At 40.5% G+C, this 24529-nt stretch overlaps 1 protein-coding gene across 1 annotated transcript; it reads right to left on the minus strand.

Annotated features, from left to right (window-relative positions):
* Nucleotides 1–329: 329 nt before the first annotated feature.
* Nucleotides 330–17612, minus strand: LOC306942484 (microtubule-associated protein RP/EB family member 1-like). Its single transcript, XM_079528396.1, has 7 exons — nt 17386–17612; nt 13586–13716; nt 10553–10698; nt 7337–7535; nt 7080–7189; nt 5810–5962; nt 330–2849 (listed from the first exon to the last, which is right to left on the minus strand). Exons 2-7 carry the CDS (start codon nt 13704–13706, stop codon nt 2799–2801), a joined length of 780 nt encoding a protein of 259 aa, XP_079384522.1. The 5' UTR covers nt 13707–13716; nt 17386–17612; the 3' UTR covers nt 330–2798.
* Between the last annotated feature and the right edge of the window lie 6917 nt (nt 17613–24529).

Genomic DNA, 24529 nt, shown 5'->3' on the forward strand with positions numbered 1-24529 from the left:
ACTTTGACTCCTAGTTCAAATGGTGTATTTTACATCAGTCTGCAGCCAATAAGTCTATTCTTAACGTTTTGATCAAACAAGCCATTTGACAAGAGCCAACAGTCTCCAGTCAACACTCATGAGCATAAAGTCATTACCATTAGCCTATGCATTTAATTTGTCTTAAAACTACAGCTGTGAATGCTAGCGTAACTATTTGTATGACAGCTAGAAGACCTCATCAATGGTTCGTACAGAGTAAAACCTGAAAGACATTAACATGTTTGTTTCAAACCATTTTACAGAAGGCATGTCTGTTTCAAACTAAAACATCCAAGATCCACCCAGAATACCTCCAATCTCTTTTATTTTCTGACTTCTGTCCGCAAAAATGTATAACCATATGAGGACTTCCTTACAATACTTTAAATCATAGTATACAAACATTTGCCAAAATAAAAAGAGAATAGTACAACAAAGTCACTTATGAAAAACGTGTCATTAAAGAAGTGTAGAATGTTTTTTTTTCTTTTTCTTTTTTAAACCAGGAATAAGGCATTCGATAAACAGTCAACATCTCTGTCATCAAGCAACAGAGACAGGCAATTTCTAAAAGGAGATGGAGTTTGAGGGTCCTTTTGTCTCTAGATTACACTCATAAAGAAAACGTTATTTTCAACACTTCTCATTTGGGGTGCTATACATCTGTGCAACTGAAGAACAATGTCCTGTACACGTGCCTTACATATGTTCAGATTTATGTAACAAAACTTGCAATTATTATTTTTTACTTTTGTTTATATTATTATTATAAGGCAGGTAGGTAGAACTTTAAATGTCCACAGATTGGTATCACTTAAGTTATGTAACAAAAACACAAATGTGAAGTGGTCCCCAATTAGAAACACAATAAAGTGTTGAAAATTACACATCAGTTTTATTAACAGTGTCAACATAATGTCCTTAAATCCACAGTACACAGCTTTCATGTTAAAATTGGCCAAATATTAGGGCTTGGAAATAGCAAAGGAGTGGGGGCGGGGGGATATACACTCTTATTCAGTGTGTATTCCCAAAGAGGAAAACAACTTTGGTTTGACAGATTGGCAAGTCATTGATCCCATATCATTATAGGATACATGACAGCCTTGAAAAACAAACATACCAAATCCAGCAGTTGAAAAGTCATGGAAGCAAACTGACATCGTTCTCGCCCGGTCACAGTGGCTGTTTGGACCCCAAAGCGAAGCGGTCACATATTCTTACCATTACTATTTTACCAGCCAATATATTTTCTCCAATATAGTGGTTGGTTATCTGCTACAGTGGCTGTTAGGGCAGACAAGTCTGGTGGTCAATTCTCACCCTGTTCGGCATAATTCATGGTAATGTATATTAAACATATTTTCAACAGAATGTCATTCAAACCTTTTTCAGTTGAACATATTTGTCAACCAACACTTATAGAAAGGGTCACTTAATGCAGCCAGTATAAAATAGCCTTTAGTGTTGGTTAAGAGGGGTTTATTAAGGGTCACTTGTATAAAACCGTGCATATGCCTTAAAACAAGCACTCAAAGAGACGACAGAACATACAAAAAGATCATTCTTGATCTTGCAAATACTTTTCATTAAACATTGGCATATTGACCAAAAGGCTGCTGTCTGGAAAGGGTGGCTAAACAAAACAAAAAACAAGCAGTTCTTGGAGTAAACAACTGCACATTTAAGAAAGAACCATCAGCAACAATCACAAGTCTGACATCTAGAACAGCAAAATTGGGGGGGAGGTGGTCCACAAAATGACAATATGTGGTAGACAGTGATAATGTATTAGGCATAGTGAGGCGGGGCCTTATGTATAAAAGGTGAATGTGTGGCTGACGGCATGTCAAACATACAATGAAAACAATGACCACTCAAAACCTAAGGAGACAAAAAAAAGATAAAGTAGTAACTAAGTGTGAAAATGGGGGGACAGGGAGATAACAGACAGTTTTTTCAACCTTCGTTTGTCAAACAACCAAGACAGTGGCGCCAGGCGTCGGGACAGAGGCAATTGGAAGACCTACTGCTGCCTCGACCCAAACAAAACCATTACTAAATGTCCCACATAATATATTACTTTTACTGACACCATTTCAGTTCCTGAATCTATTGGGCTCAAATGGCTCAAAAGAAAAAAACGGGACACAAAATGGCCACCCACACAACAGCTGCAGCTGGGAGCGGTGACAAGCGGAGATAAATAATAAGTTAGTTTGGGACAAGTCTTCTTGACTTCAGACGGACAAGTATGGTCTTCAGAGGAGGTTCATCACAACTGATTGGTTTCTAATTGATTTTGCACTTGAAAACACACATACGCACTCTCACACTCACACAGAAAACATTTTGTTTTGTTAAAAGTCCAATATTTCAAGAAACCAGATATTATATAATCTGGCTTTTGGGGAGGATTGGGGTTGAAGGACAGAGGGAATGGGTTGTAACTGGAAACTTCATACTGACAGGTGGAGTGTACTGGGATGGAAAAGGCAGTGACTGTCTGCAATTAGTTGATTGCAGAGTAGGGCTGGAGCTTCCTATAAGATTTAACTGCAGAGGTTCAGGACACTGCAGGGGACCACATGTTGGCATCAGAGGTTTTCCAACTGGGCTCATGTGTTCTCAATCAAAGGTGGGAAAATAACACATGGATGTGTTGTCTTGGAGGCACCAGCTTGAAGTTTATGGGCATTACAGTAGGGTCGAGGAGGGTTGGGAAGGGATGGTGAAACTGTAGAGAAATAGGGCTGGTAGACCCTTTACTAAGGGGACTAAAACTCCTCCTGTTCTTCTGACTCAGCATCTGGTATCACAAAGCCCTCCTGTGGAGAGAGAGTGAGACATTAGATATTGAATGAATGATTGAATCAATAGAGAGAGGATATGATATGAGCTGCATCATCACTCATTACAGAGAGGTTAAAGTCGGGGTGCAATGTTTCAGTCTGAAACCTGTGTTTCTGAACCAGAGCGTTGCATCCCCTCAGGCTATGGGACATAGCTCCGCTAGATCCGCGACTCGTGGACCGTGGAGTGCGTTTTCAAGTAATAATAATAAAACTTTATTTGTATAGCACCTTTCATGACATGAAATGCAGCTCAAAGTGCTTTACAGAGCAATGGAGAAAAAAAGCCAGGCATAAACATTAAAAAAAACAAGAGCAGTAATGCAATACAGTGAGGACATGAATAACAAAAAAATTAAAAGATCAATTAAAAGCAAGGTTGTAGAAGTGAGTCTTGAGCTGCGCTTTAAAAATGTCTACAGAGGCTGCCTGTCGAAGGTACAGTGGGAGTTTGTTCCACGCCGGCGGCCCCGGTAGAAGCAAAACGCTGCTTCCCTGTATTTTTTGGTTGCCATTTTTTTAGGCAAAGCGAGCAGGCCCGCAGTGGAAGACCTTAGGGGGCGGTTTGGGACATATTTAGGCAGGCAGTCATGTAGGTAGGAAGGTGCGAGACCATTGAGAGCTTTATAAACAAGTAAAAGAATTTTAAAATCAATCCTAAAAACAACCGGAAGCCAGTGCAGTGAAGCCAAAACTGGCCAAAAAGTGAGAAACAGACAGGCAGCAAAGCATGTTTGCTACTATGTGGTTTATTTCAAACCTATAGAATCAGCTGTATTTGAAGGAACGTGCAGCAATGGGAATCAAACGGGTGAATGAAATCAAGATTCTTTCAGGCCACGTTTCGTCATCATGCAGCACATTTCCGTTATAAGGAAGTAATAAAAATTGCCTTTTTATGGACTTTTGATATATAAAAAAAACAAAATTTAAAAATGTCTCATTGTTTGGCATCTATTCTTAGGTATGCCCATATGATGACCATGGATATGCTCTTAAAGTGTGAAAAACCTATTTTTCCATTTCATCTTCACAAGACATTCAACACATGGCTCTAGACATAATCAATCTGGGGATATTGCCATCATGAATCCTTATACAACTCTGTCAGGTACTAAAGGGCTCAATGTATTACTTTTTTTTGTGCGCTGGAGGTGAAAAAGACCTACATGCATAGTCTCAAACTTTTATTTACATTCATTGTGTCAGTGATAACTTAACCTAACCATAACATTACCTATACACCATTCATCTGCTCGATGACAGTTGAGGAGCGACCCCAGTCCCCACATCCATGTATGAAATCCATTGTACTCTACACAGCTAGCCCTAATAATTTATATCACAGAGAGCACAAATCTAGGTCAGATCAATTATATGCCATCACTCTAATGGAGGAGGTCTGACACATTTTCAGCATCATAACATTTGATGGGGAGGTAAGACTGGGCAATCTCCTCCCAGCTGTTCTGGACTTTGTTTTTGTTCTTGTGGTCAAGGCTTTTATAATCTTAGAGCTGAATATTGATATCCAAGGACTTGTTTGCAAAGCTGATCTGAGCAATCAAAGAGGTAGGAGCGCACACCAAGAGTAGGGAGGTGCGGACTGCGCTGCGGACCACGGATATATTTTAAAAAGGAAAGGAGAGGTTGCACAAACTCGTAGTCCCGATGCCAAAAAACTTTTTATTTTACCAACGTTTCGACAAACAGGTTGCCTTCTTCAGGGTATAGTTTCTTCAGGGTATAGTATACCCATACTACGAGTTTGTACCATACCTCTCCTTTCTTTTTTGCAAAGCTGATCTTAGCATCTTGTCATGTGCTTGTTGTTACAGTGCATGCATAATCTTGACACTGTAGTTTGTCCTTCGAGTAGACAGTAAAAACACTTGACTGGGATACACAATACAAAGTCTCCAGACTAGTTTATGCGTATCTACTACAAACATGCTAAACATTACAGTCCAATTAAAATGCAGGACTAAAGTCCAGAGGCCAAGCCAATTTGCTCTACTGACAGTTTAAGGAATCAAAGACTCAGAGCAAACAGTCAGAAACTCACAGAAGAAATGTTTGTGTTTTTAATTTACAGCAGCAGCAGTCTGAGAAACGGACTCGTTTCAGCTGTTCCGGCCCTCATAAGTTGTGTTGTGTTTATAATTATCAATGCTGAATCTTTTATGAGTGTGGACTGTTTCTTAACACATTTTGTGCCCAAAACGTCTGTGGACGTCCTGGGTATTACCGCACGTGCATAGCCCAAGACGTCTGTGGACGTCTTTGAAAAAAATAAATATATATATATATATATATATATTTCTTTCTTTTTTTTTTAAATTAAAAAAACACTTTGTTTTTTCGCCATTGAGAATGCATTTGGCGTTTAAATTAAATAACTCAGAAACTATAAAACATTTCAAAGTAAAAAGTTCCAGCATGTGTCTCCACAGTCAGCTGAATTATAAAAAATGTGAATGGATTTTCTAGGTGAAAGTGATTTTGGGCAGTTTTGCGTGGGCTCTCAATGTGTTAAGACAAGAGGCATTACAGTCCAACAGGGGTTTCCTCTCCTCAGGGTGGGATGTGGGAATGATTCTTGCGTTAGATAACTACACGCTCCATTTAGCACATTTATGGCAATGCATCACAACCATAAAGACAACATATTTTCCATATAGGGAGAAATTTGCTTTGGGTTATAGTTTAAGCATATACTATAGTAAAATAGGACCACTATCACTTGATCACTCATGTTTGTAGAGTAGTAGAGAATGTTTATGAATTATGATTCAAGAAAGAAATGAATCCCATGACTAACAAGGGATTTGAACTTACGGATGTAGCATACAGAAGGACTAAGGATTTTAACTTATCTGTGAAATACAGTTAAAAGAGGGAATGTTAGGGTTAACTTGTTGTGAAGTTGAACTCACATCTGTGGCGTAGAGGATGTCTATAATCCTCTGCAGGGTGGGGTCTCCCTCCCCTTCCTTCTCCTGGCAAATCAGCTCAATGTTCCGCAGCTTTCCAAAATAAAAGTCCCTCTCCTTCTCCATGTCCTGGATGGTGGATTTCAGCATGTCCACCTGAAGATAAATAAGGTTTCAACCATTTTGCAGTGCAGAGCTCCCATTCAAAAGTTATAATTTTATATAAATGGGACATTGGTGCATTTATATAGCGCTTTTCACCAAAGCCCTTGGCAATTAATCAATATTACACAAGAGGGTATGCTTTACTATTATTAGAGGCACAACATTATGTATCCAGGAATGCTCTCAAAATAACAGCCTTTTTGTGAGCGTTATGTCCATTTCCCTGGAAATACGTGGGGGTCTGTCAGTCAAGAGCCAATTTGAGCCAATAAGCTAAATAAGACACTTGTGACTTCCCAAACAGATTAATATCACACATAGATAAACAAAAATGTAGTCCTCACAATCTCATTGTAGCCTAGATATCTTCTGATTTGTTTTTATAACAGATTTAACTTCCATGTCTGCAAGCTTCACATGCATTTATAAACTGTAGTTTATACGTTTTACTCTTGTGTACACAAGACGTAACAATATAGTAAATCCTTGAACCATGTAGTGCTGTGTGATTACAGACACCATCTCACCAGCACAGCTCAGTCACAGTCAAATCAACCGAGGTATGCCGCCGTGCTTATTTGAGAATGGCTGGAGAGCCTATTTTCGACCAATCAGGTTAGTTTGCCAGAACAACCTGTTGTATCATGCATTACATTCACACAGAGTGACCGGCGGCGGAAGAATCCATGCAAGTCACCAACCTGCTTATCAGGAGCAGTTAGTGTTTCAGTGTCTTGCTCCAGGACACTTCGACGTGCAGCCAGGAAGAGCCAGAGATCGAACCGGGAACATTCCTGTTCCTGGGCGACCGATTTACCTCCTGAGACACTGCCGCGCCTAAATATTCCGGACCGTGATATTTTGTTTAAATTGTGGTCTGTGGAATTCAGTGAGCAGTATACCAATAACAGCTCTATAAGTGGTAATAAACTGTCGCGAAATGCTTAACATGTAAATCAAAATATGTAGTGCCATCGTTTAGTTGGTGCGTACCCCAAGACATACAATGAATACCTGTAAATATGTAAGAGTGCAAAAAAACCTAATGAAATATAAAATGGCCCTCTTGTCTGAGGAGGAAAGAAAATGGCTATTTTCAAAAACTGACCTCCTGCATCAGCTCTGCTTTATCGTCACCGCCCACTCCCATCCCTGGCCTCCTGGCTCCGCTTGCGGTCATCTTGGGCGCAACCTTAGCAACAGGCGTTCTCTGAGGAGCTAAGGACAGAGAGACAGTGGTCAAAAAAGACAAAAGAAAGGATGTAATGTGTTGAGAAGGTTATGGGACACCATTCTCCATTTAAAATAACTGTAAATTAAGCATCTTGTAATGCGAAAATTGCATGGCCAATACTGTGAACTAACCTTGGTTGAGTATCTTCTTGGGGGGCTTGTTGAGGGCAGACATGGGGGCGCTTGGGGGCATGGCGTCCTGTCCCTGCCGTGCCTCACAAGGGTCATAAGGTTTACCGTCATAGTTGGCATCAAAGAACTTCTTAAACCATTGCACATACTCAAAGTTGTCCTGGAACTTCCCCTTCACCAGCTTGTCCACTGGAATGATCTGTGAACAAGAAAAGGGAGATGAGAAAGGAAGCAGAAGAGCAGGATTGGACCATTGGGTTGGGCATTGTATCGATTTATGTTCTCATCCATTTCACATATATTTTACTCGTGGTACTGCTGTACTTAATAAACTGTAATAAAATATTAAAAATAATGTATTAAATCAATTGCCGTTAATAAAAGATATTTAAATATATATAAATATTTCTTGAATAAATTGCCATTTAATGTTAGAGTACAGTACCGAGTACAGTATTGCATCCCAGGACCCCCGAAGGGTGACATGATTGCGTCCTCTCTCAATTTAGTGAGTCTAAGGATGCAGTCTGTTAATGCCATAGATGAAAAGACTGAAATTGACTGAAACTTGATACATGGAAAGCAAATGAACACAGTACTGAATAAACATGTAGTTTCAATTAGTTGAATAATATTGTTGTTGTGCAAGAAGCGACACACACACACACACACACACACACACACACACACACACACACACACACACACACACACACACACACACACACACACACACACACACACACACACACACACACACACACACACACACACACACACACACACACACACACACACACACACACACACACACACACACACACACACACACACACCTGACTCAAGTTCAGACGTCATGTTAAACCCCTTCTCTCCCTCTTTTTTCCTCCCAATTTATTAGTTATGCCAATTCCCACTCCCTGACCCCTACAGATGGTTGTGTTGGAGTTGTAGACAACCACGTCTACACATTAAGTCACCAGCCGCATCCTTTCACCCGACAGCGAGGGGTTTTACCATGAGGACACGTGTGCAGAGAAACATGACGCCATCCCTCATAGTGTCACACCTCGATAAAGAGGAGCCCTGAACAACCTCTAGGAGTCGGTAGTTCAGTGACAGTGATCACCCTCACCACACAGCTTCACAAAATGTGTTTCAGAATCAGAATCAGATTCCCGGCCAAGCTGGTGGCACCATGGAAGATTCTAACCCCCTTGCCTCTGTGGTGGTTGCCGGGGACTTTACCCTTCCATTCAGCCGGATGCCCACATTCCCGTCTCTCTCTCTCTCTCACACACACCCCGCTTTGGCAGCTAATAAGTAGCTGAGACCCAATTAGCAGCTTGCAGAGCTCTGTGTGAAATGTCAGCTAGGTTGCCAACCTACCCTCACTACTGGCACAGGGAAAATAAAAAACATTCTGCCAGAATGGTAGCCACACACAGACACTCATGTTGTGGTCAGACACATGCATACTTGGTCACCGACACAACAAAAATGTACAAATCGAGCGTGCATGCATGGCTGCACGCACACGCACGTACATGGCCGATAGTGTACATGTGAGGTAGACATGCATACACGTCACATAAAATATATGAAAAGGAAGGGGTAGAGTGGAGATAATTAGAGCAAAGTCGACAGAGTACATGGAGCCAAGGCCAGGCAGACATGGGCGACAAGCAATTTATCACTACTTAATCAATGTATTTGTTTTCATGATTTCCTTCATTAGATACATCTACTATATAAAGTTCAAGTTGTGATGGCCGAGTGACGTCTATGGCAGGTCGTACAACTATGACCAACATAAATCGGCATATGCCTGTAATATGGAGACATTTATATGGAATCTTTAAGGGAACGAAACCGTTGCTGAACAATTCAATTTGATCAGCTACAGATTCCATTTGTAGGCAGTGGCCAACCTATGACCCATTTACTCTCTCAATTTCAGTGACCTTAACCATGTCGACAAATGCAAAAACATTGTGATTACATGGCATACTACAGGCTGCAATTTGCCAGTCCCATTTTGGACATATTATAGGCAAACATTTTTCAATGTTAAAAAATAAAAGCTCACAATGTGTCTTCACACTCATGAGCCACCGAGCTTGTAGATCACCTTATTTTTTTAACAGGTCATTAATTATAATTAAAGTAAATTATTTTCATATATTGAAGTTTTATTAATAAAATAAACAAAATTAAAAGCTCTAGAACCAACTACAGAAGACCAGTGTAGCCCAAAATGCGAAGGTTGAAGGTGTGTAAACCAGTATTTAACCTTCAAGTGTAAATAGATTCTGTAAGTGTGGTTCCTTGTCGGACGTGTGTGATGTAATGTGTGGTTGTGGTTTTGGTTGAGGACTATCGGCATCACAGTCAGTGGCGCCAACAGAATTTTTGTTTTTATTCCCAGTTCCGAGGGGAGTGACGCAACCCTGACCGGATAAACAGAGGAATCCAAAGCATGATATAAAGAGATGACACAGAGCTGTAAAAAACAAACAGAACACAACATCTAGTCAGGTCAGAACCCATGACCTGACAAAGGAAGCCCTGCTAGCAGAGAGGATCAGTCCATACAGAGTCTGGCTGAACGCCAGCAGTAGAATATATTGTTACGTCAAGGATATTAGGCCGGCCGGGACCCAAATGCTGGGAAAACAGCTGCGGCTGGTGAACTTTAGGAAGGTCTCCATTTCGTCAATCCATTCAGGTTCTATATTTGCATACTTTATCAGACATATTGAAGAAGGTGAGCAATGTTGAATTAGAGATCACATTCTATTTTTTGCAATCATGTTCTTCATGATAAGCTGGGACCAGCTCTCGGTTTGCACTTGACATTTTTGGCCCGACTGACAAATGTGGCTTATATTAGCTAGTTGCAGCTAAAAAGCAATATTCAGGTTTGATACCAACAGAAAACATAATTTTAGGGTGTATTAACCAATCTCACTGATCTCCAATGTGTAATATTTGGAGATCAGGGGCGGATAGGAGAGAGGAAAGGAGACAAATAAGATTTGCATATTAGCACTAAAAGTAAGGAAGCTGCTATAATGTGTAGTTTGCATGTTAGCAGCAGTAAGGACGGAGGATGTATAATTTGCATGCAAGGAAGGGGATGGTACAGTGTATAGTTTACATGTTGGTAGCATTGTGTCCTACAAAGTTATGGGAGCAATATTCTTGACAGCTTACTTTGTCGACTCCCATCTTCTTGAAGGAGGCCTGCAGGAGTTTGAAGTTGTGAATGTACTCATGCTCCAGTTTGGCACCGAATTTTACTTTCTTCAGAGGCACAGAGTTGGGAAAAAGCATGTCCATGAACTGACAGTAGGCACCACCTACACAAATGAGACAAACCGAAACATAGGCTCATTAAAAAAAGAGATTTAAAATGAGATGCAGACTTTGCAGAGCGAGAACCACTCTGTGGTTGTTTTATATGGTATGACCAGTGGGGATTAGGGCAGCTATGTGGATGTCCACTTCACTTGGCACACCCCATTATGTTTTGAATAGCCCCACAAAATATCATGGACAGATGTCTTTTCCAATCGTCAGCATGCAAAGGCAGATTCAGTTATTGTTACAAAACAGGACAACCTAATATTATAATACAACCATTTTTCTTTTAGTTGGCCTAGTTTGGGAGTGGGACTAAGATTTTATTCCCCCCCACAACAGAAAAAAAAATAAAACATAAAAGGTAATTTTATTTAGCACCAAGCCATTTCACTCATCCTTTTCCAGCCCAACATTGGTCATTAACCTATCATTCCTCCTTTTGGAATGAACAGACTCTCAATAGTCTACACTACAGCAGTGAAACATGATCCTATCCATTTGTTGGGAACTGGCGACTGATAGCCGTGTTAGCTCACTAGGCCACTACATCATGACAATGTAATCTGCTCCCCTGAGCGTGATGTATTCTGATTTCCTCTAGACCGAAAAATTGGGACAGACATGATACAAAAAGAGAACATGCACTCATTCAAATTGTGGTAGAAATTACTTTTATAAAAATACCTTTTATTATGACATACTGATCTCAAAAGAGAATATCTGATGTCTATTATTAGCGTCACATGACACCTGTTCTGACAGACATTGACAGTACCAAATGAAAACGCATGAAGTCATTTGGGTCCTTGGTTAACCAAAATGACAGACATCTACTCCTTTGACGACGATGATGTAATCTCTTTGTGTTTTTCCAGTAGCTGTTCCGTTTCCTGTCCAGGACCACACAGGGACAGACATGGTTCAGTGACAGTCAAAATCTACTACCACCCTTGAAATCTAGTCAATGTTTAATGTTACATTTGCAATTCAATAATTATAATGACTAAGGAGAATATTTAAAGACATTCAACAAAAATAAATATGACCACTATTTGAAAGACACCTGCATGCATGCTCTACTACCAGGGCTTGGTATAGTTGCAGGATACCTTTAATCAAACTGGAAAGAAATTGAATGCAAATCATTAGCTTTGGTTGGTGAAACTCACTAAGGTTAGTCCTACTTTCCAGGGCAAGTATAGTTTACTTTCTGGATGCCCGGAATGGCAAGTGGGTTTTTGCTTTTTTCTCCACACTTTAATTCTTTAACATTTTTATTTATTTTTGGAGTGTTTGACACCGAGGGCAACCCCTTTTGTTCATTTACACAACATGAGCCATCTGCACTCTCTCTTCTCTGCCAAGCAAAACATGCACCAGCTGACATACAGCAACATAAGCAAGTGCGTGAGTGGAAAGGAAAGTGATTAACAGACATGTTTCGATCATTCTATCCTGACCTGCTGCAAGCAACAGTGAACTGAGAAACAACCAACAATGTCAAGTTTCACCCTTCAAATATTCATGCAATATGTCAGTAGTTAAGCAAGTGTCCGTTCCCTTATTTACGACCTACCGCCGGCAGTTCATTTGAATTGGCCTGGTTTAGTCTCGACGTGATAGGCAGGCATATCTACATATTAGCAATTTAGCATGATAAAACAAGACCTGGTATGTATTTTTCCCTCAGTTATTTTGCATAGTGACTAGCACACGCGTTCCACCAGTAATGGTGACCCCACCACATGCTCTTGCACACATTATCCGTTGGGCAAGTAGAACTTGACCTATACTTTCCCAATGTACAAGTGATTTTGAGATCTCCGTTTTTGTTGTTGTGAATACACCAAGATGCCACCAAAGGCGCACGCACATTCCTGCACAAATCTTTATTTGCTGAAATGTCAGGCCATACAATAGTAAATGCTAGCTTTTCATCAGCTAAAAAGCATTTATATTGGAGGCAGCAGTAGCTCAGAAGGTAGAGTTGTCGCCTGTGGGAATCATTCAGAAAGGTCCCCGGTTAGATCCTTGGCTCCTACAGGAAATGTGCCACGTTGTCCCTGAGCAAGACACTTGTTAAATCTGAGCGAGCCACTGATGGGTCAGTGCAGAGAAGTCATTTCTTTCCCCTTAGGGATGATCACTACAAATCCTCATTCATATTTTGAACTGAAACCCTACTTGATAGCAAGCAGGCAATTCAAATGCAACTCATGGCATCTTCTATTTCTAACTAATCCAAGATAGTTATCAATCTCTGCCCGAACCCGACCCGACATTTTTGGGTAGGGCCCAAAATGCATGATAAATAGTCGGGCTGATTTTTTTTTTTTTATATAATATAATAATAATAACAATTCTTTGTTTGTGTAATGTATATGAAGAGGGCTGAGCTGGTGAATGTTGGCAACTAACTAGAGTTTAGGCTACTATTATGTGACTTCACTGGACTGGTGGAGGAGGAGCAGCAGCAGCGCACCAGAGAAGTGAGAGAACGGTGGTTGTTGAACTTGGCTGGCCTCTGGTTTGCGAACCAAATGAGCTGCTTACAAAGAGTGTTTCACTGTTGGACCTTTACACATACAAGCATTGCACAACTTCCTCCCTCTCATATACAACATACTGTCAGAAGGGAAGTTGTGGGTTTAATACGTTTTCATTATCTCTCATCATCTGGGTCATCTGGAGCTTGACATTTGTTCTGCACAAGACTAGTATGGACAGACACACCCACAGACACATAGCCACACAGACAGAAAGGCAGCAGTACACAATAACTATATAATACTGTAACTATAACAGTATACAATAACTATAGGTTACTGTAAATGCATGAATGTATCTATTCCATTTACAAGCTCACGCTCACACACTCCTTACCTGTACATAGCTGTTCTATTTTGGTGAGGTTGAGTTGTAATGATTCATTGATCCAGGACAGCATGTCATGACGACTTAAGTTCTCACTGGTCACTGATGTCGAGTACACGTTCACCGCCATCTTTTAACAACTGTGGACGCACAGAAAAGGGATGATCTTAGGTTAAGGGATAAAAATCGGAATAGTTTGGCCTGGGCCGCGGTCGAGTGGTCCAGGCACCTCAGCCTGACAGGCTAGCGTGTCGCGGGTTCGAGTCAAATATACAAATACCCTACAAAGTCTTGCATTCCAATTTTCCTCCTGCCGATATATCATATATCGCGCTCAAATTTCCTACAGTCAGTCTCAGTTCCTACCCGTGAAGGCGTGAACATTGCCCATTATGTTCGTTGCAGCCAAGTAAAGCTGGAGATGCCAGGAGTTGAACCAGGTGCTCTGTGTGATGACTGAGTGTTTGCTAACAGGACCCCTCTCATTGACACAACGTATAGATGAAAATGAGGACTTTATTTTATTGTGCATGTAGTCAAGTCGAATATTGTATAAAATTTGCAGCACACAGCACAACTCAATGTGCATTAGAGGAACCGTATGTTTACCAAATATGCAAAGTAGTCAAATCTTCAAACAAATGAAAGAATACATAACTCATTCATGATCATGAAACAATAGGAAGTCAGAGCAGTGTTGAGATGTTGGGATATGAACTCAGTTAGGATAGGGGGCAGATATTTGTTTAAATCAAACATTGGTTCAGGCAACCGACGGCTGACAAGAAGCATGTTCCTGTTCAGTAGTAGTACTGTACAAATAAACACTGTAGTGTAGGTAATTGTTAAGTGAGGAATGTGTTTGGTGAAAGGTCAAAGTTCAGAGAAATGTATGTGTTAATATTATATAAGTTTTAATTCTAACACCAACAATACAGCACCACCATTAAACAATTAATGTCACAGCCACAGTTTGGGAACCCCATGGAACATTAGTTACCATTATATGAGATGCTATCCATTTATCAAATCATCACAACCTGATCAAGCAGGTTTTGTCACTACTCTCTCACTAGCAGAGGCAAGAAGTGCTACAGGCACAACCGTTAAATCAAATGTCAGAAGAATATCCTGATGTGAATGCAAATGTTTAGCTCTCAATTATTCTCCAGTTTATTGGGGTATATGTATGTACTGACTGACGTCATCAATAAATACACTGCATCTCTTGAACTGTTCTTTGTGTGACTGAGCATGAGCGCCAATGTTAAAATGTTTTATTTAAAATGGAAGGGCTGGTGCAGCACACTAAGAAATATATGAATATGTTCTTATCCTATGATCTTGTCATAATGTGTGTGTGAAGTTAACCATGGCATTGATTGGTGTTGGTCCCAAGTTAACCTAGGCCTATCACAATTATTACCTGATCGCAGTTATTCAAGCTAATCACAATATTTTTTGCTTAGTAGTCAGAATCGTTTCCACTCAGCAGTATAAATTAATCTGCTGAAAATGGTTCTAAGATTTTTGCAACTCTTCAAATAGTGGAAATTCAAATATCAGATCTACAAGCTCACAACTTGACACATGTCACACCGCAATTTATTGTAAGCTTATAGCTCTACTGGGTCGCACACAGGCTATCGAAAATGAATTATTGTGTGCAACAATTTAACATTTTATAAAGTATAATATTAAATATATCACTGACAATAGTCAATCTACACAAGCTCACATTTGGGCCCAAGAACAGGGACTCTAGGGTTCATGTGGTTAAAGTTAAAAATGTAAACCATTTATTTCACAGACTGGAGAGAAGCAACGGTAAAACAACAGAGTAGCAACGGTAAAACAACATTTTAAGGAGTACATTTTCGGAACACACCTTTAATACAGGGCGATTTCACATTTCAATTACCAAATGTACTCAAACATAAATAGTTAATGTGTACTATATAATTGTCTGGTTCTCAAACTATTTAATTTCAAGGATGCCGAAATTAATATGCATTTGGCAGCAAACTCATTTTGAAAATATTTCCTGCCGAGGACTAAAGAGATTTTTCAAAAAAGAACAACATCTACTAGCGTTGTGTGAGCTTTGAGGACCACTGACTTAAGGGTTTAAGGCAGCAGTCACATGAATACCTCCTGTGCACATGCACACTCACTTGTGTTGACCCATAAAGACACTTAAGGCCAAGACATGGATAATACCATACCCGAGTCTATTACATAGACATACACCTTACACGTTTTTTGTAAGGTTACTACAGGTATATTAAAATAGGTAAAAACTTATACAAATCCAGTACTGTACACATAGAATCGGATATGAATGGGGCTCACCATTCATTATGGTACAGTTTAAAGACATGTGCATAATGATGACAGACTCCATGTTGAGGGAGTAGTCGGGCCTGTATAGTTTACACAGCAGGAATTTATTCAGAGTCATTGACATTGCTCATCTCTCTACTGCCCTGGGCTGTAGTGTAGAGGCCAGCTATTTCCTCAACAGCTGTATGTGATGGCTGAGGGGGACTTTACAAAAATAACAGTTGTCTCAGGTCCATTGAAAGACTCACATCAAGTTGTGTATTACATACGATCAGGGTATCGTATGGGTGGTAAGAGTATTCAATGTCCTGTGCTGAGATTACACGAGAAATTCCAGGCAACCTAGGGTGATAATGGCAATAATGTGTATAGGATGCATTCAATCAAATGCCCCATGGCTATGTTATCGATGTTCAGTGTCAGTTGTACAGTAGTGGTAGTAATACAGTAGTGGTGATTAAACACCAGGAAAGGCTGAACACGCAACATCGTTAGACGTATCCACAAGTCTACCGGCCTAGGATTGATCCAATAACTATTACGAAAACACATTCTACGTCAGGACAACTCTATGTCAATAAATGTTATAGAAGAATGAGTGGCCAAGCTAGCAGTTAGCTCAGTTGATACAGCAGTAAGACAGACAAACTGCGACGGGCCTCCTTTCATCAACTTGCAAGCTAAGTCGTTGGCCTACTGGCTCACTTTAGCTACCGAGTTAGCAAACTATGTCAGTAGTTAACCGGTTGTTGTTTTTTTTACCCTTGTATATTATTAGCTAAAAGGGTCGGACGACTTTGAGTTGGACAACATCAATCGCATCCTTACGAGTGAGTGGCGGAGCCGCGGAACACCACTAGTATTCAAGCTAAATGCTAGCCAGTTAGCCAACGAGACCAACTGACTAACCGTCCTAACTTTAGGTACCAGACGGCGGACTATGTTAACGTTAGCTTATATAATGAGAGAAGGAAACTCGGTCGTTTATGTCATGGTGCGTGACGTGGGTCGGATTGATCTCCCAACATTAATCACCAGTGGGATAATTCAACTGTCCATCTGAAAACCCCGCCCAAGTCGCTTCACTCGGGCACCAAAACGGACGCTTCCCCAGTTACACGAAAAAGGTTGACCCACACAATTCAGTGATTTAAGAGGTCGCCCTGGTCTCATTCTTGGCGTTGCTAAAACACGTTTAGATTTAGAACAGAAATCGGACCCGGGTGGGAAATAGGTTAACATAACATTTCCCACACGTGTCATGGCAATTCGGTCTAATGTGTAGAACACAGGACAAACAAATCTGGAGTCACAGTATTGGATAGGTCACAGGTTGCGGTGTAAAAGGCCTATACATTCTGCGCCCTTTCGCCAGCCTACCAGACGAGCTAACACGGCTACTAGCCGATTCCCATGCCGGTAATCGGCAAATTACATTCCGCTAAAACAAGAGCCGTGGCACGTACCTCGATTTAGATGTCTTTCACAGCTCTCGGAGTGGATAATAATTTAATATTGTGACGCTATAACATCCAAACTCGACCCTCAAGCTACAGATTATGTGAAGAAGTGCTGGTCTTCGGCTCTTTTCTCTGGGCACACAGTGGGCAGCAACTCCCTTCTGTTCTGAATCTGAACTTGTCTGCCGGCAGCGGAAGGAACTAGGAAGGGATTCTCTTCTAGCGCCGAACGTTACCCTTACGTATGATACGACGTTAACACGTAGAACAAATACGTCAGTACGTAAATATGTTGACGGAAACGGTTATTGTGTTCAGTGTTGCCATGTCTGCTTATTTGTAAGCTACTTTGGGCTTGTGTTTCTGTAAAGCTGTATGTAAATTTTGGTAGTTGCGGCCTTTATATATATCTATGGTTGCGGCCATGGTTGCGGCGGGTTGCGGTTTTTTGGTAACCTGACTCCGCCAGATGGAGGCAGCATTGAGTGGATTGATTGAAGTTTTTTGCAGTCTGTGTTACTGTTACTGTGCCTGTGGGCGACACACTGATAAAGCATTACAGATGAGAACATAGAGACGTACAAATATACACTTCTATAAATAACAGGGAATCATGTAAGGAGGTCAAAATGGAAAAGAAGCATATACAGTAAGGGGGAAGGGGTGGGGGGACTCAGATTTGACGGGGGCCTGCACTCTGCAGTTTCGAATTGCAGCCGTTTTTGAAGGAGTCAAGTGATTCGCATGTTGGTAGGGCGTTCCACATTTTAGTGGCAAACCGTGGCATACACAGTGCATGCACAAACAATGCTTGTTGGAGACCGCTTGTTTAATAGAACGCCGTGCGTGACGGCCGGGGCATCCGCCGCGTCCTCGTCTTCTTTCAAGACCGTGCTCTTCTTTGGGTGTTTTAGGTTTCTATTAAACAAGCGCTCCCAGTCCCTGGTCGCACACTTGGAGCTCAGAAAGTAGCTCATAACATGTCGACTCTACGGTGGATTTTTATGAAACAAAAGCTTTGCAGATTGAAAGAGGATAATTCAAGCTTGGCCTACAGCTGCAATGTTGGTGAGTTTAACGTCGTTTAATACTAAGCAGATCGCAGATGCAAATTGGATGAATGGGGAGTCAATGGAGGGTATTGCAACTCTAGATTCATCCCATTATAAAAATAATCTAGAGTTGCAAATTGCTGTTAAAGGTTTGTATCAACAGTCAGAATATCAATTCAAGATGACAAATACTACCACGTACCACCAGTGTATGACAGCACAGCACTGGTTTATTGTGCTGTTGGTTTATTGTGCCATTGATTTATTGCCAACTTTTCCAATTAAGGCCCTAAATAATTGTGTTGTTTACTACTACTACAACTACTATTACTACTATAACAATTAGATATTATTTCCATGTGTCATAAGTTTAAGTTAAGACTGACTGCATTCAGTCATGCTGTTGTGTTGGTTGGAAAGAACACTGTCCTTTCCTCCACGGGTCTCATCTGTCATGGGCCACGACGAAAATAAAAGCCTGGGTACCGAGGCTACGAGCTACGAGTCTGATCTGTCCTCTTCTGAGACAGAAGGACGAGGTCTGTCACTCTTCTATAAGTTACAATTAGGCCAGTAGCAGTAATATTACTTATACACACACAAGACGTAACTGTAATGTTTCTTTACATCAATGAAGAAGCTGGGATTTTCAATATCACTTTGTTCTTGACTGACTCAGTCTCAGACTCTGACTTGACTCTCAGTACTTGATCTGTGTGGTCTTGACTGCTGTCTTGCACTGCCACCTATTGACCAAATTGAACAAATATTGACCAAAAGTATTACTGTTTTGGAGTGAACACAGAATACAGTCATACAAACTAGGTTTAAAAATGATATACAAACACTGTGACAAATAAAACAATTACACTAGTGGGCAGCACAGGCAGGAAGTTAACAGGTCTAGTAAAATTTAGAAGTCTGTATAGATTATACATTCAATTAAGCATGCTTTATTAACAACACAAGGTAACATAATGAGATAATGAACTCTAAACACAAACCAATGGCACTTAAACTTATACTGTATAAGCCTTAGGCCTATAGCATAATGTTGGTATAAAATTATTTATGTTATGGACATTCAGTGACAGTTTCGCAATGGACGTATTGATCCTATAATCAAGGCTTTAAATTCTAATACAGTCAATGCTTGGGTTCTGCTCCTTCTTTCCTTGTAGACAGTTGTGGTTGGTTGTGACTTGTGAGGCAGTCGGATGCAAGAGCCAGTCGGAGAAAGGGGCGAAAATGCATGGCTTCCCAGTAGACCCTGAAAGGAGGAAGAAGTGGTTGATTAATGTGAGACGGAAGTACATGACCATGTCCAGAAATAGTCAACAACAGAAAGTTGTGAGGTAATGTGAGGACACTGTAATAATGTTGATGTGTAGTGTTGTGTAAAATGATCTAAAAATAAACAATGGTTACTCTATAGACTACAGGTACACTTTGAGGCAGATCAGTTCAGGACAACAAAAAAGGGTCAGAAAAGGCTAAGGGATGATGCAATCCCTACTGTATTTGAACATCGTGCACCAGTTAAAAGAAGAAAGCCACCTGCAGTTTAGCCTCGGTCCCAGGCTTACTCATCTGCGAAGAGAAAAGCCTGCAGTTAGAACTACCACTGTGACAGCACCTGTGGATGTAAACTTGATTATTAGGGAGCACAATTACACAGCTAAAGGATATATAGGTAGGTATATGGGAACATCTATTTGCAGCCAGTTATATTTCATAGTACTGACATTAGTCTTGTAGGTCCTCTAATCCTAACTGTGTGGCATGTATTCTTTACATCCATTTCAGAGATTGAATGTGAAAGGGCTACATCAACTCCAGTGGAATTTCATCAAGCACTGAGACTAATATCAGTTGGGCAGTTTCTGGCGACAGTAAAAAGTGGGAGCTACCAGGATGACGACAACAAGTTTGTAGTCGATTTCCTGGACACAGTGGAGCCCTTTTTGATTGAGATTCAACCAGTTGGGTTGAATCTGAACTAGGTCATCAAGGTCTCTGCCTTTCCAACTGCCTTTCCAACACCAACGTTTCCAGTACATGGCTGCAAAGGTTTAGAACATACATTATTAGTTACATCTTTAAGAAATAGCGTTAAAGTTACATGAAGTTATTAGTTAAGGTGCTGCTGTAAATTATTTAGTTTGGTTAAGACTAAAAAGTTAAAGCTCTCCAGTATATTCTGATAGTAATTATTGCTATAGTGCATTTGTTCAATAATAGGCCTGTCTCAGTTACAGAACCACTGTACCAGTGGACTCCTATAAGTATCGGTAGGCCAATCAGAGGCAGGCTGGGCGTTACCATGTCTATGCTCAGACGTAGAAAAGATATACGAAGTTATTGAATAAACACTGCTAATTATTGCCATGGTAATATACAGTATAGTCATCATTAGCCGTACTTTCTTTCTTACAGACCTCACCCTTCTGTCTCAGAAGAGTGACAGACCTTGCCCTTCTGTCTCGGGAAAGGACAGATGAGACCTGTGGTCTTGGGAGAGTTGTAGGCGGAGTGCTGGATGTGGATCCACTGACTGAGCTCTGACTGGCACACTAAAGGTGTTTTTCTTCAGCGACTGGATGAACCTAAGGACTGGATTAGGACAGTGTTCTTTCCAACCAACATCATGACACAATGCAGTCAGTCAAGTCTTAACTTGAATTTCGGTGTCTGTATGCAAACAGAACGGCAACCATACCATATTACAGCATGCCGTGCAGCCGTTAACCACGTCCACAGATATACTGTGGCTGAGGCACGGCCGCCATGATGGCTGAGTTCTTCTCAAAGTCTCCATCACCGGTTCCTGTGCTGACTGCTACACTCTGACAGCTAAAGAGAGATAGACACTATTAGACAGACAGGGAGGCAGGTTAAGGGAGAAGAAAGATAGAAAGATAATTAGAGTCACAGTACTAGTGACTCACTAGTACTACACAATATTAAATTAACAAAATACTGTGATAATTTCCATCATTTATATATCACTTATTACAAGTCATATTACAGTAGTTACCTGGACACACTTGATGTTTTTCTGTAAACTCCTTCCAGTCATCCACAAAGTAATACTTGTGGATGGCAGTGAAGAGAGTGGACTAGAGAGAGAGAGAAACTAGAACTGCACTCTGTCGAGTGCCTACTTACTTGGCACACAAGTAGGCTACTAGTGCGCAAGCAGAGTGCGCAAGTACTGTCGACCGCTACGAACTTTCATATCTCAGCCTCTCTGTAAAACATTGAAATTAAATACTAAAGTTGGGTTATAACTGGCTGTCAATGGTGACGTAATTACTAATTACGATATGTTTCAATATTGGTTGGGTAACAGGTAACGTATGTATGTAAGTTGTAAGTTGAAAGTACTATACTGTGGTCGGCTGGCTTTTTTATGCCGGACGATCCCCCATGGGAGAAGCTCCTCGTCAGTCTTGCCATCCGTCACCTGTGCTGCTGAACCCAGTTTGTAGCTAGGGTAGTGTCTGTAGGCTGTGGGCCTTACCTGCTTAGTTCGAGGTTTCTTTATTTACTGTGTGTTTAAAGAACAGACCAACCTAGTAATCATTGTACGCAAACCGCTGTCAAAGTATCCCAAACCCTTTGCCTGTGTCATAAGAAGGGAAGCTGTATGGTAAGGGTGTGCTGCTATTTTCTTTTGTTGCCCCAGTTTTGACCCATTGTTTCTGTTTAGTCAGGGAGCCTAGATTGTAATTTTCTTTTTGGTGTAGTTTAGGATTGTTTCTTTTCTAGGTAGGGTTGGGGGGAGTTTTGTTTGTTATTTTAGCATTGGCCACCCTGACGACGTATATATGCACGCTTGCCCTATCTCTAATTACTGTGAAGCCTTTTTTTCTCAATAAATGTACACCTTTTTTTGCCTGAATTGGTTTGTGATCCTTGACAGCCACACATATATTACTCCTTTGGAGCCAAGACCCCATATAGGGTCTTGGCTCTATGCTCGGAGGTATATATACTAGATGTTGATGGTGACGTAATTAAGATATGTATCAATGCCGGGTTATAACTGGCTTTTGATGGTGACGTAATAAAGATACATACAGACAATTACCTTTAATTCACCCGCCACTGAAACATATCCTAATTACGTCACCATCGACAGCCAGTTATAACCCGACATTGAAACATATCTTAATTACGTCACCATCAACATCTAGTATATATACCTCCAAGCATACGCATAAAAAACTCCAGCACGACCACAATACTTGCGCGCTCTGCTTGCGCAAGTAATAACAGGAGTTGGGGTACTGTAATTGAAAGGTCAGTTTTTCTCCGCACCATAGCTGTCAACCACCACGTGTCCCTGTATTGTCCTGAGGAACTTAAATCTAATCTCTAATCTGCTTATTTGTTACAGGTAAAATGTTATCATATTACTCATATCATAAACTGTGTTACAAAAGTGATATGGGGTTTTGCTCTACTTGAGCAAATAAGCAATAAGCAACTTGACTTGTCGAGCACAGATCCTGCATGCCATATGTACACGGATCTATACATTTGGGGCCTGGGCTTCCTTTGTGAGAGCCCTGAAGGGGGTATTTAACACGTTCTTTTCTAGAAATATGTCTGCCTTTTAAGATTACATTCTGTAAAAAGGCTTTTACACTGCATGTAGAGATGCATTGGTATACCTTGGGCAAAGCTAGAGCCATCTCAGAAAGATGCTACAGAAATATGACACAACCAACATGTAGGTTCTACTGGTGTCATATTATATTATTTACTCTGCAGAAAGAGCACCAACCCACAGCCAGGACACACTGCTTCTCGGGACTGATTACCGAATCTCACTGGGTTCTGAATGAACACCAGGTTTTGCACCTGGTGTGACCCCACCCCAGGCCAATGGGTTATTTTCGTCTGCCCAAAAGAACAGATCTACAAGCAAGCTAACAACGTGTTGCGGCACCCTCCCCTGATGGAGTATTTCCCCCCCACTGAAGCCATTTTGACCGCTAAACCATATAACTCTATGGCTAAACTCAACTGAAGGGAGAAAGGTTGTGTTTTTCATTTGTGCAGACTACAGACCAGGCTTGTACATAACTGACAAAATGTAAACTATTTAGGCCCATATTAATTTACAATCATGTGCAGTCAATGCAATCATCTAATCTTCTGCTTCTGTATTCCTTTAAAGGTAAACACTTGCTCATAAGTACCCTTAATTTTAAGTGTTCAATACATTATTTAAGCATTAATTCATCATTAATTATTAATTTGTTTAATGTTTAAGAAACTATCATTAGTTAAGCATGTATCATCATAAAACTTCAGGAATAGTTTATAATATTTGGAAGAAAATCTCTCTCACACACACACACTTCATATATTCCTTATGCACAAAATATTCCAATAATGGTACGTGTGTGTGTATGTACAGTATATATATGCTATTTACAATGAAAACATTTTCCCACTTGAGAAATAAAATACTTTTTATTGCCTTTTGTCAAGATTCCATATAATATATTTCATTCAATCGGACTTTGACATTTTCCACAGGAACTTTTTCATGTTAGCTTTCACCAGAAACATGATCAAAGATTCCAAAATAGATTTCAAAACAATCTATTTACAATAATTTGTAAGAAAGTAATACAATAAATGCACGAAATCTCTGTATGCCTCATTGCCTGTCTGTCTTTAGTTCACATATCTAGTACCTCCGACCAACCGACTTCAAACTAGGTGTGTGTCGCCAACCACCCAAGGGAGTTGAGACACAGACAGACAGACGGGTACAATGGGCATGCATTCCCAATTTGCATCGTTTGTGCGTAGACCCGTGCCGGTCTAAGTTTAAAAAAGGTTTTAAAAAAATAATTAAGTACAAATTACCGTAATCCTTTTTCTGATGTCTACAGCATAGTTTAAAATAACATCTAAAAGCATGCACAGTACAGAAATAGTAGTCGTGATATAAAACATTCTTATAAAATCAACCATTTCCTAATAAAAAAGAAAGACCATTCTTTCAGCTTTGCCCAGTTGATGGCTTCTTATATGGTCATGATGACCATATAAGAGTCTTCCTCTGGGACACTACT

This window comes from Electrona antarctica, assembly GCF_951216825.1.
Source record: "Electrona antarctica genome assembly, chromosome: 2".
NCBI lineage: Eukaryota > Metazoa > Chordata > Actinopteri > Myctophiformes > Myctophidae > Electrona > Electrona antarctica.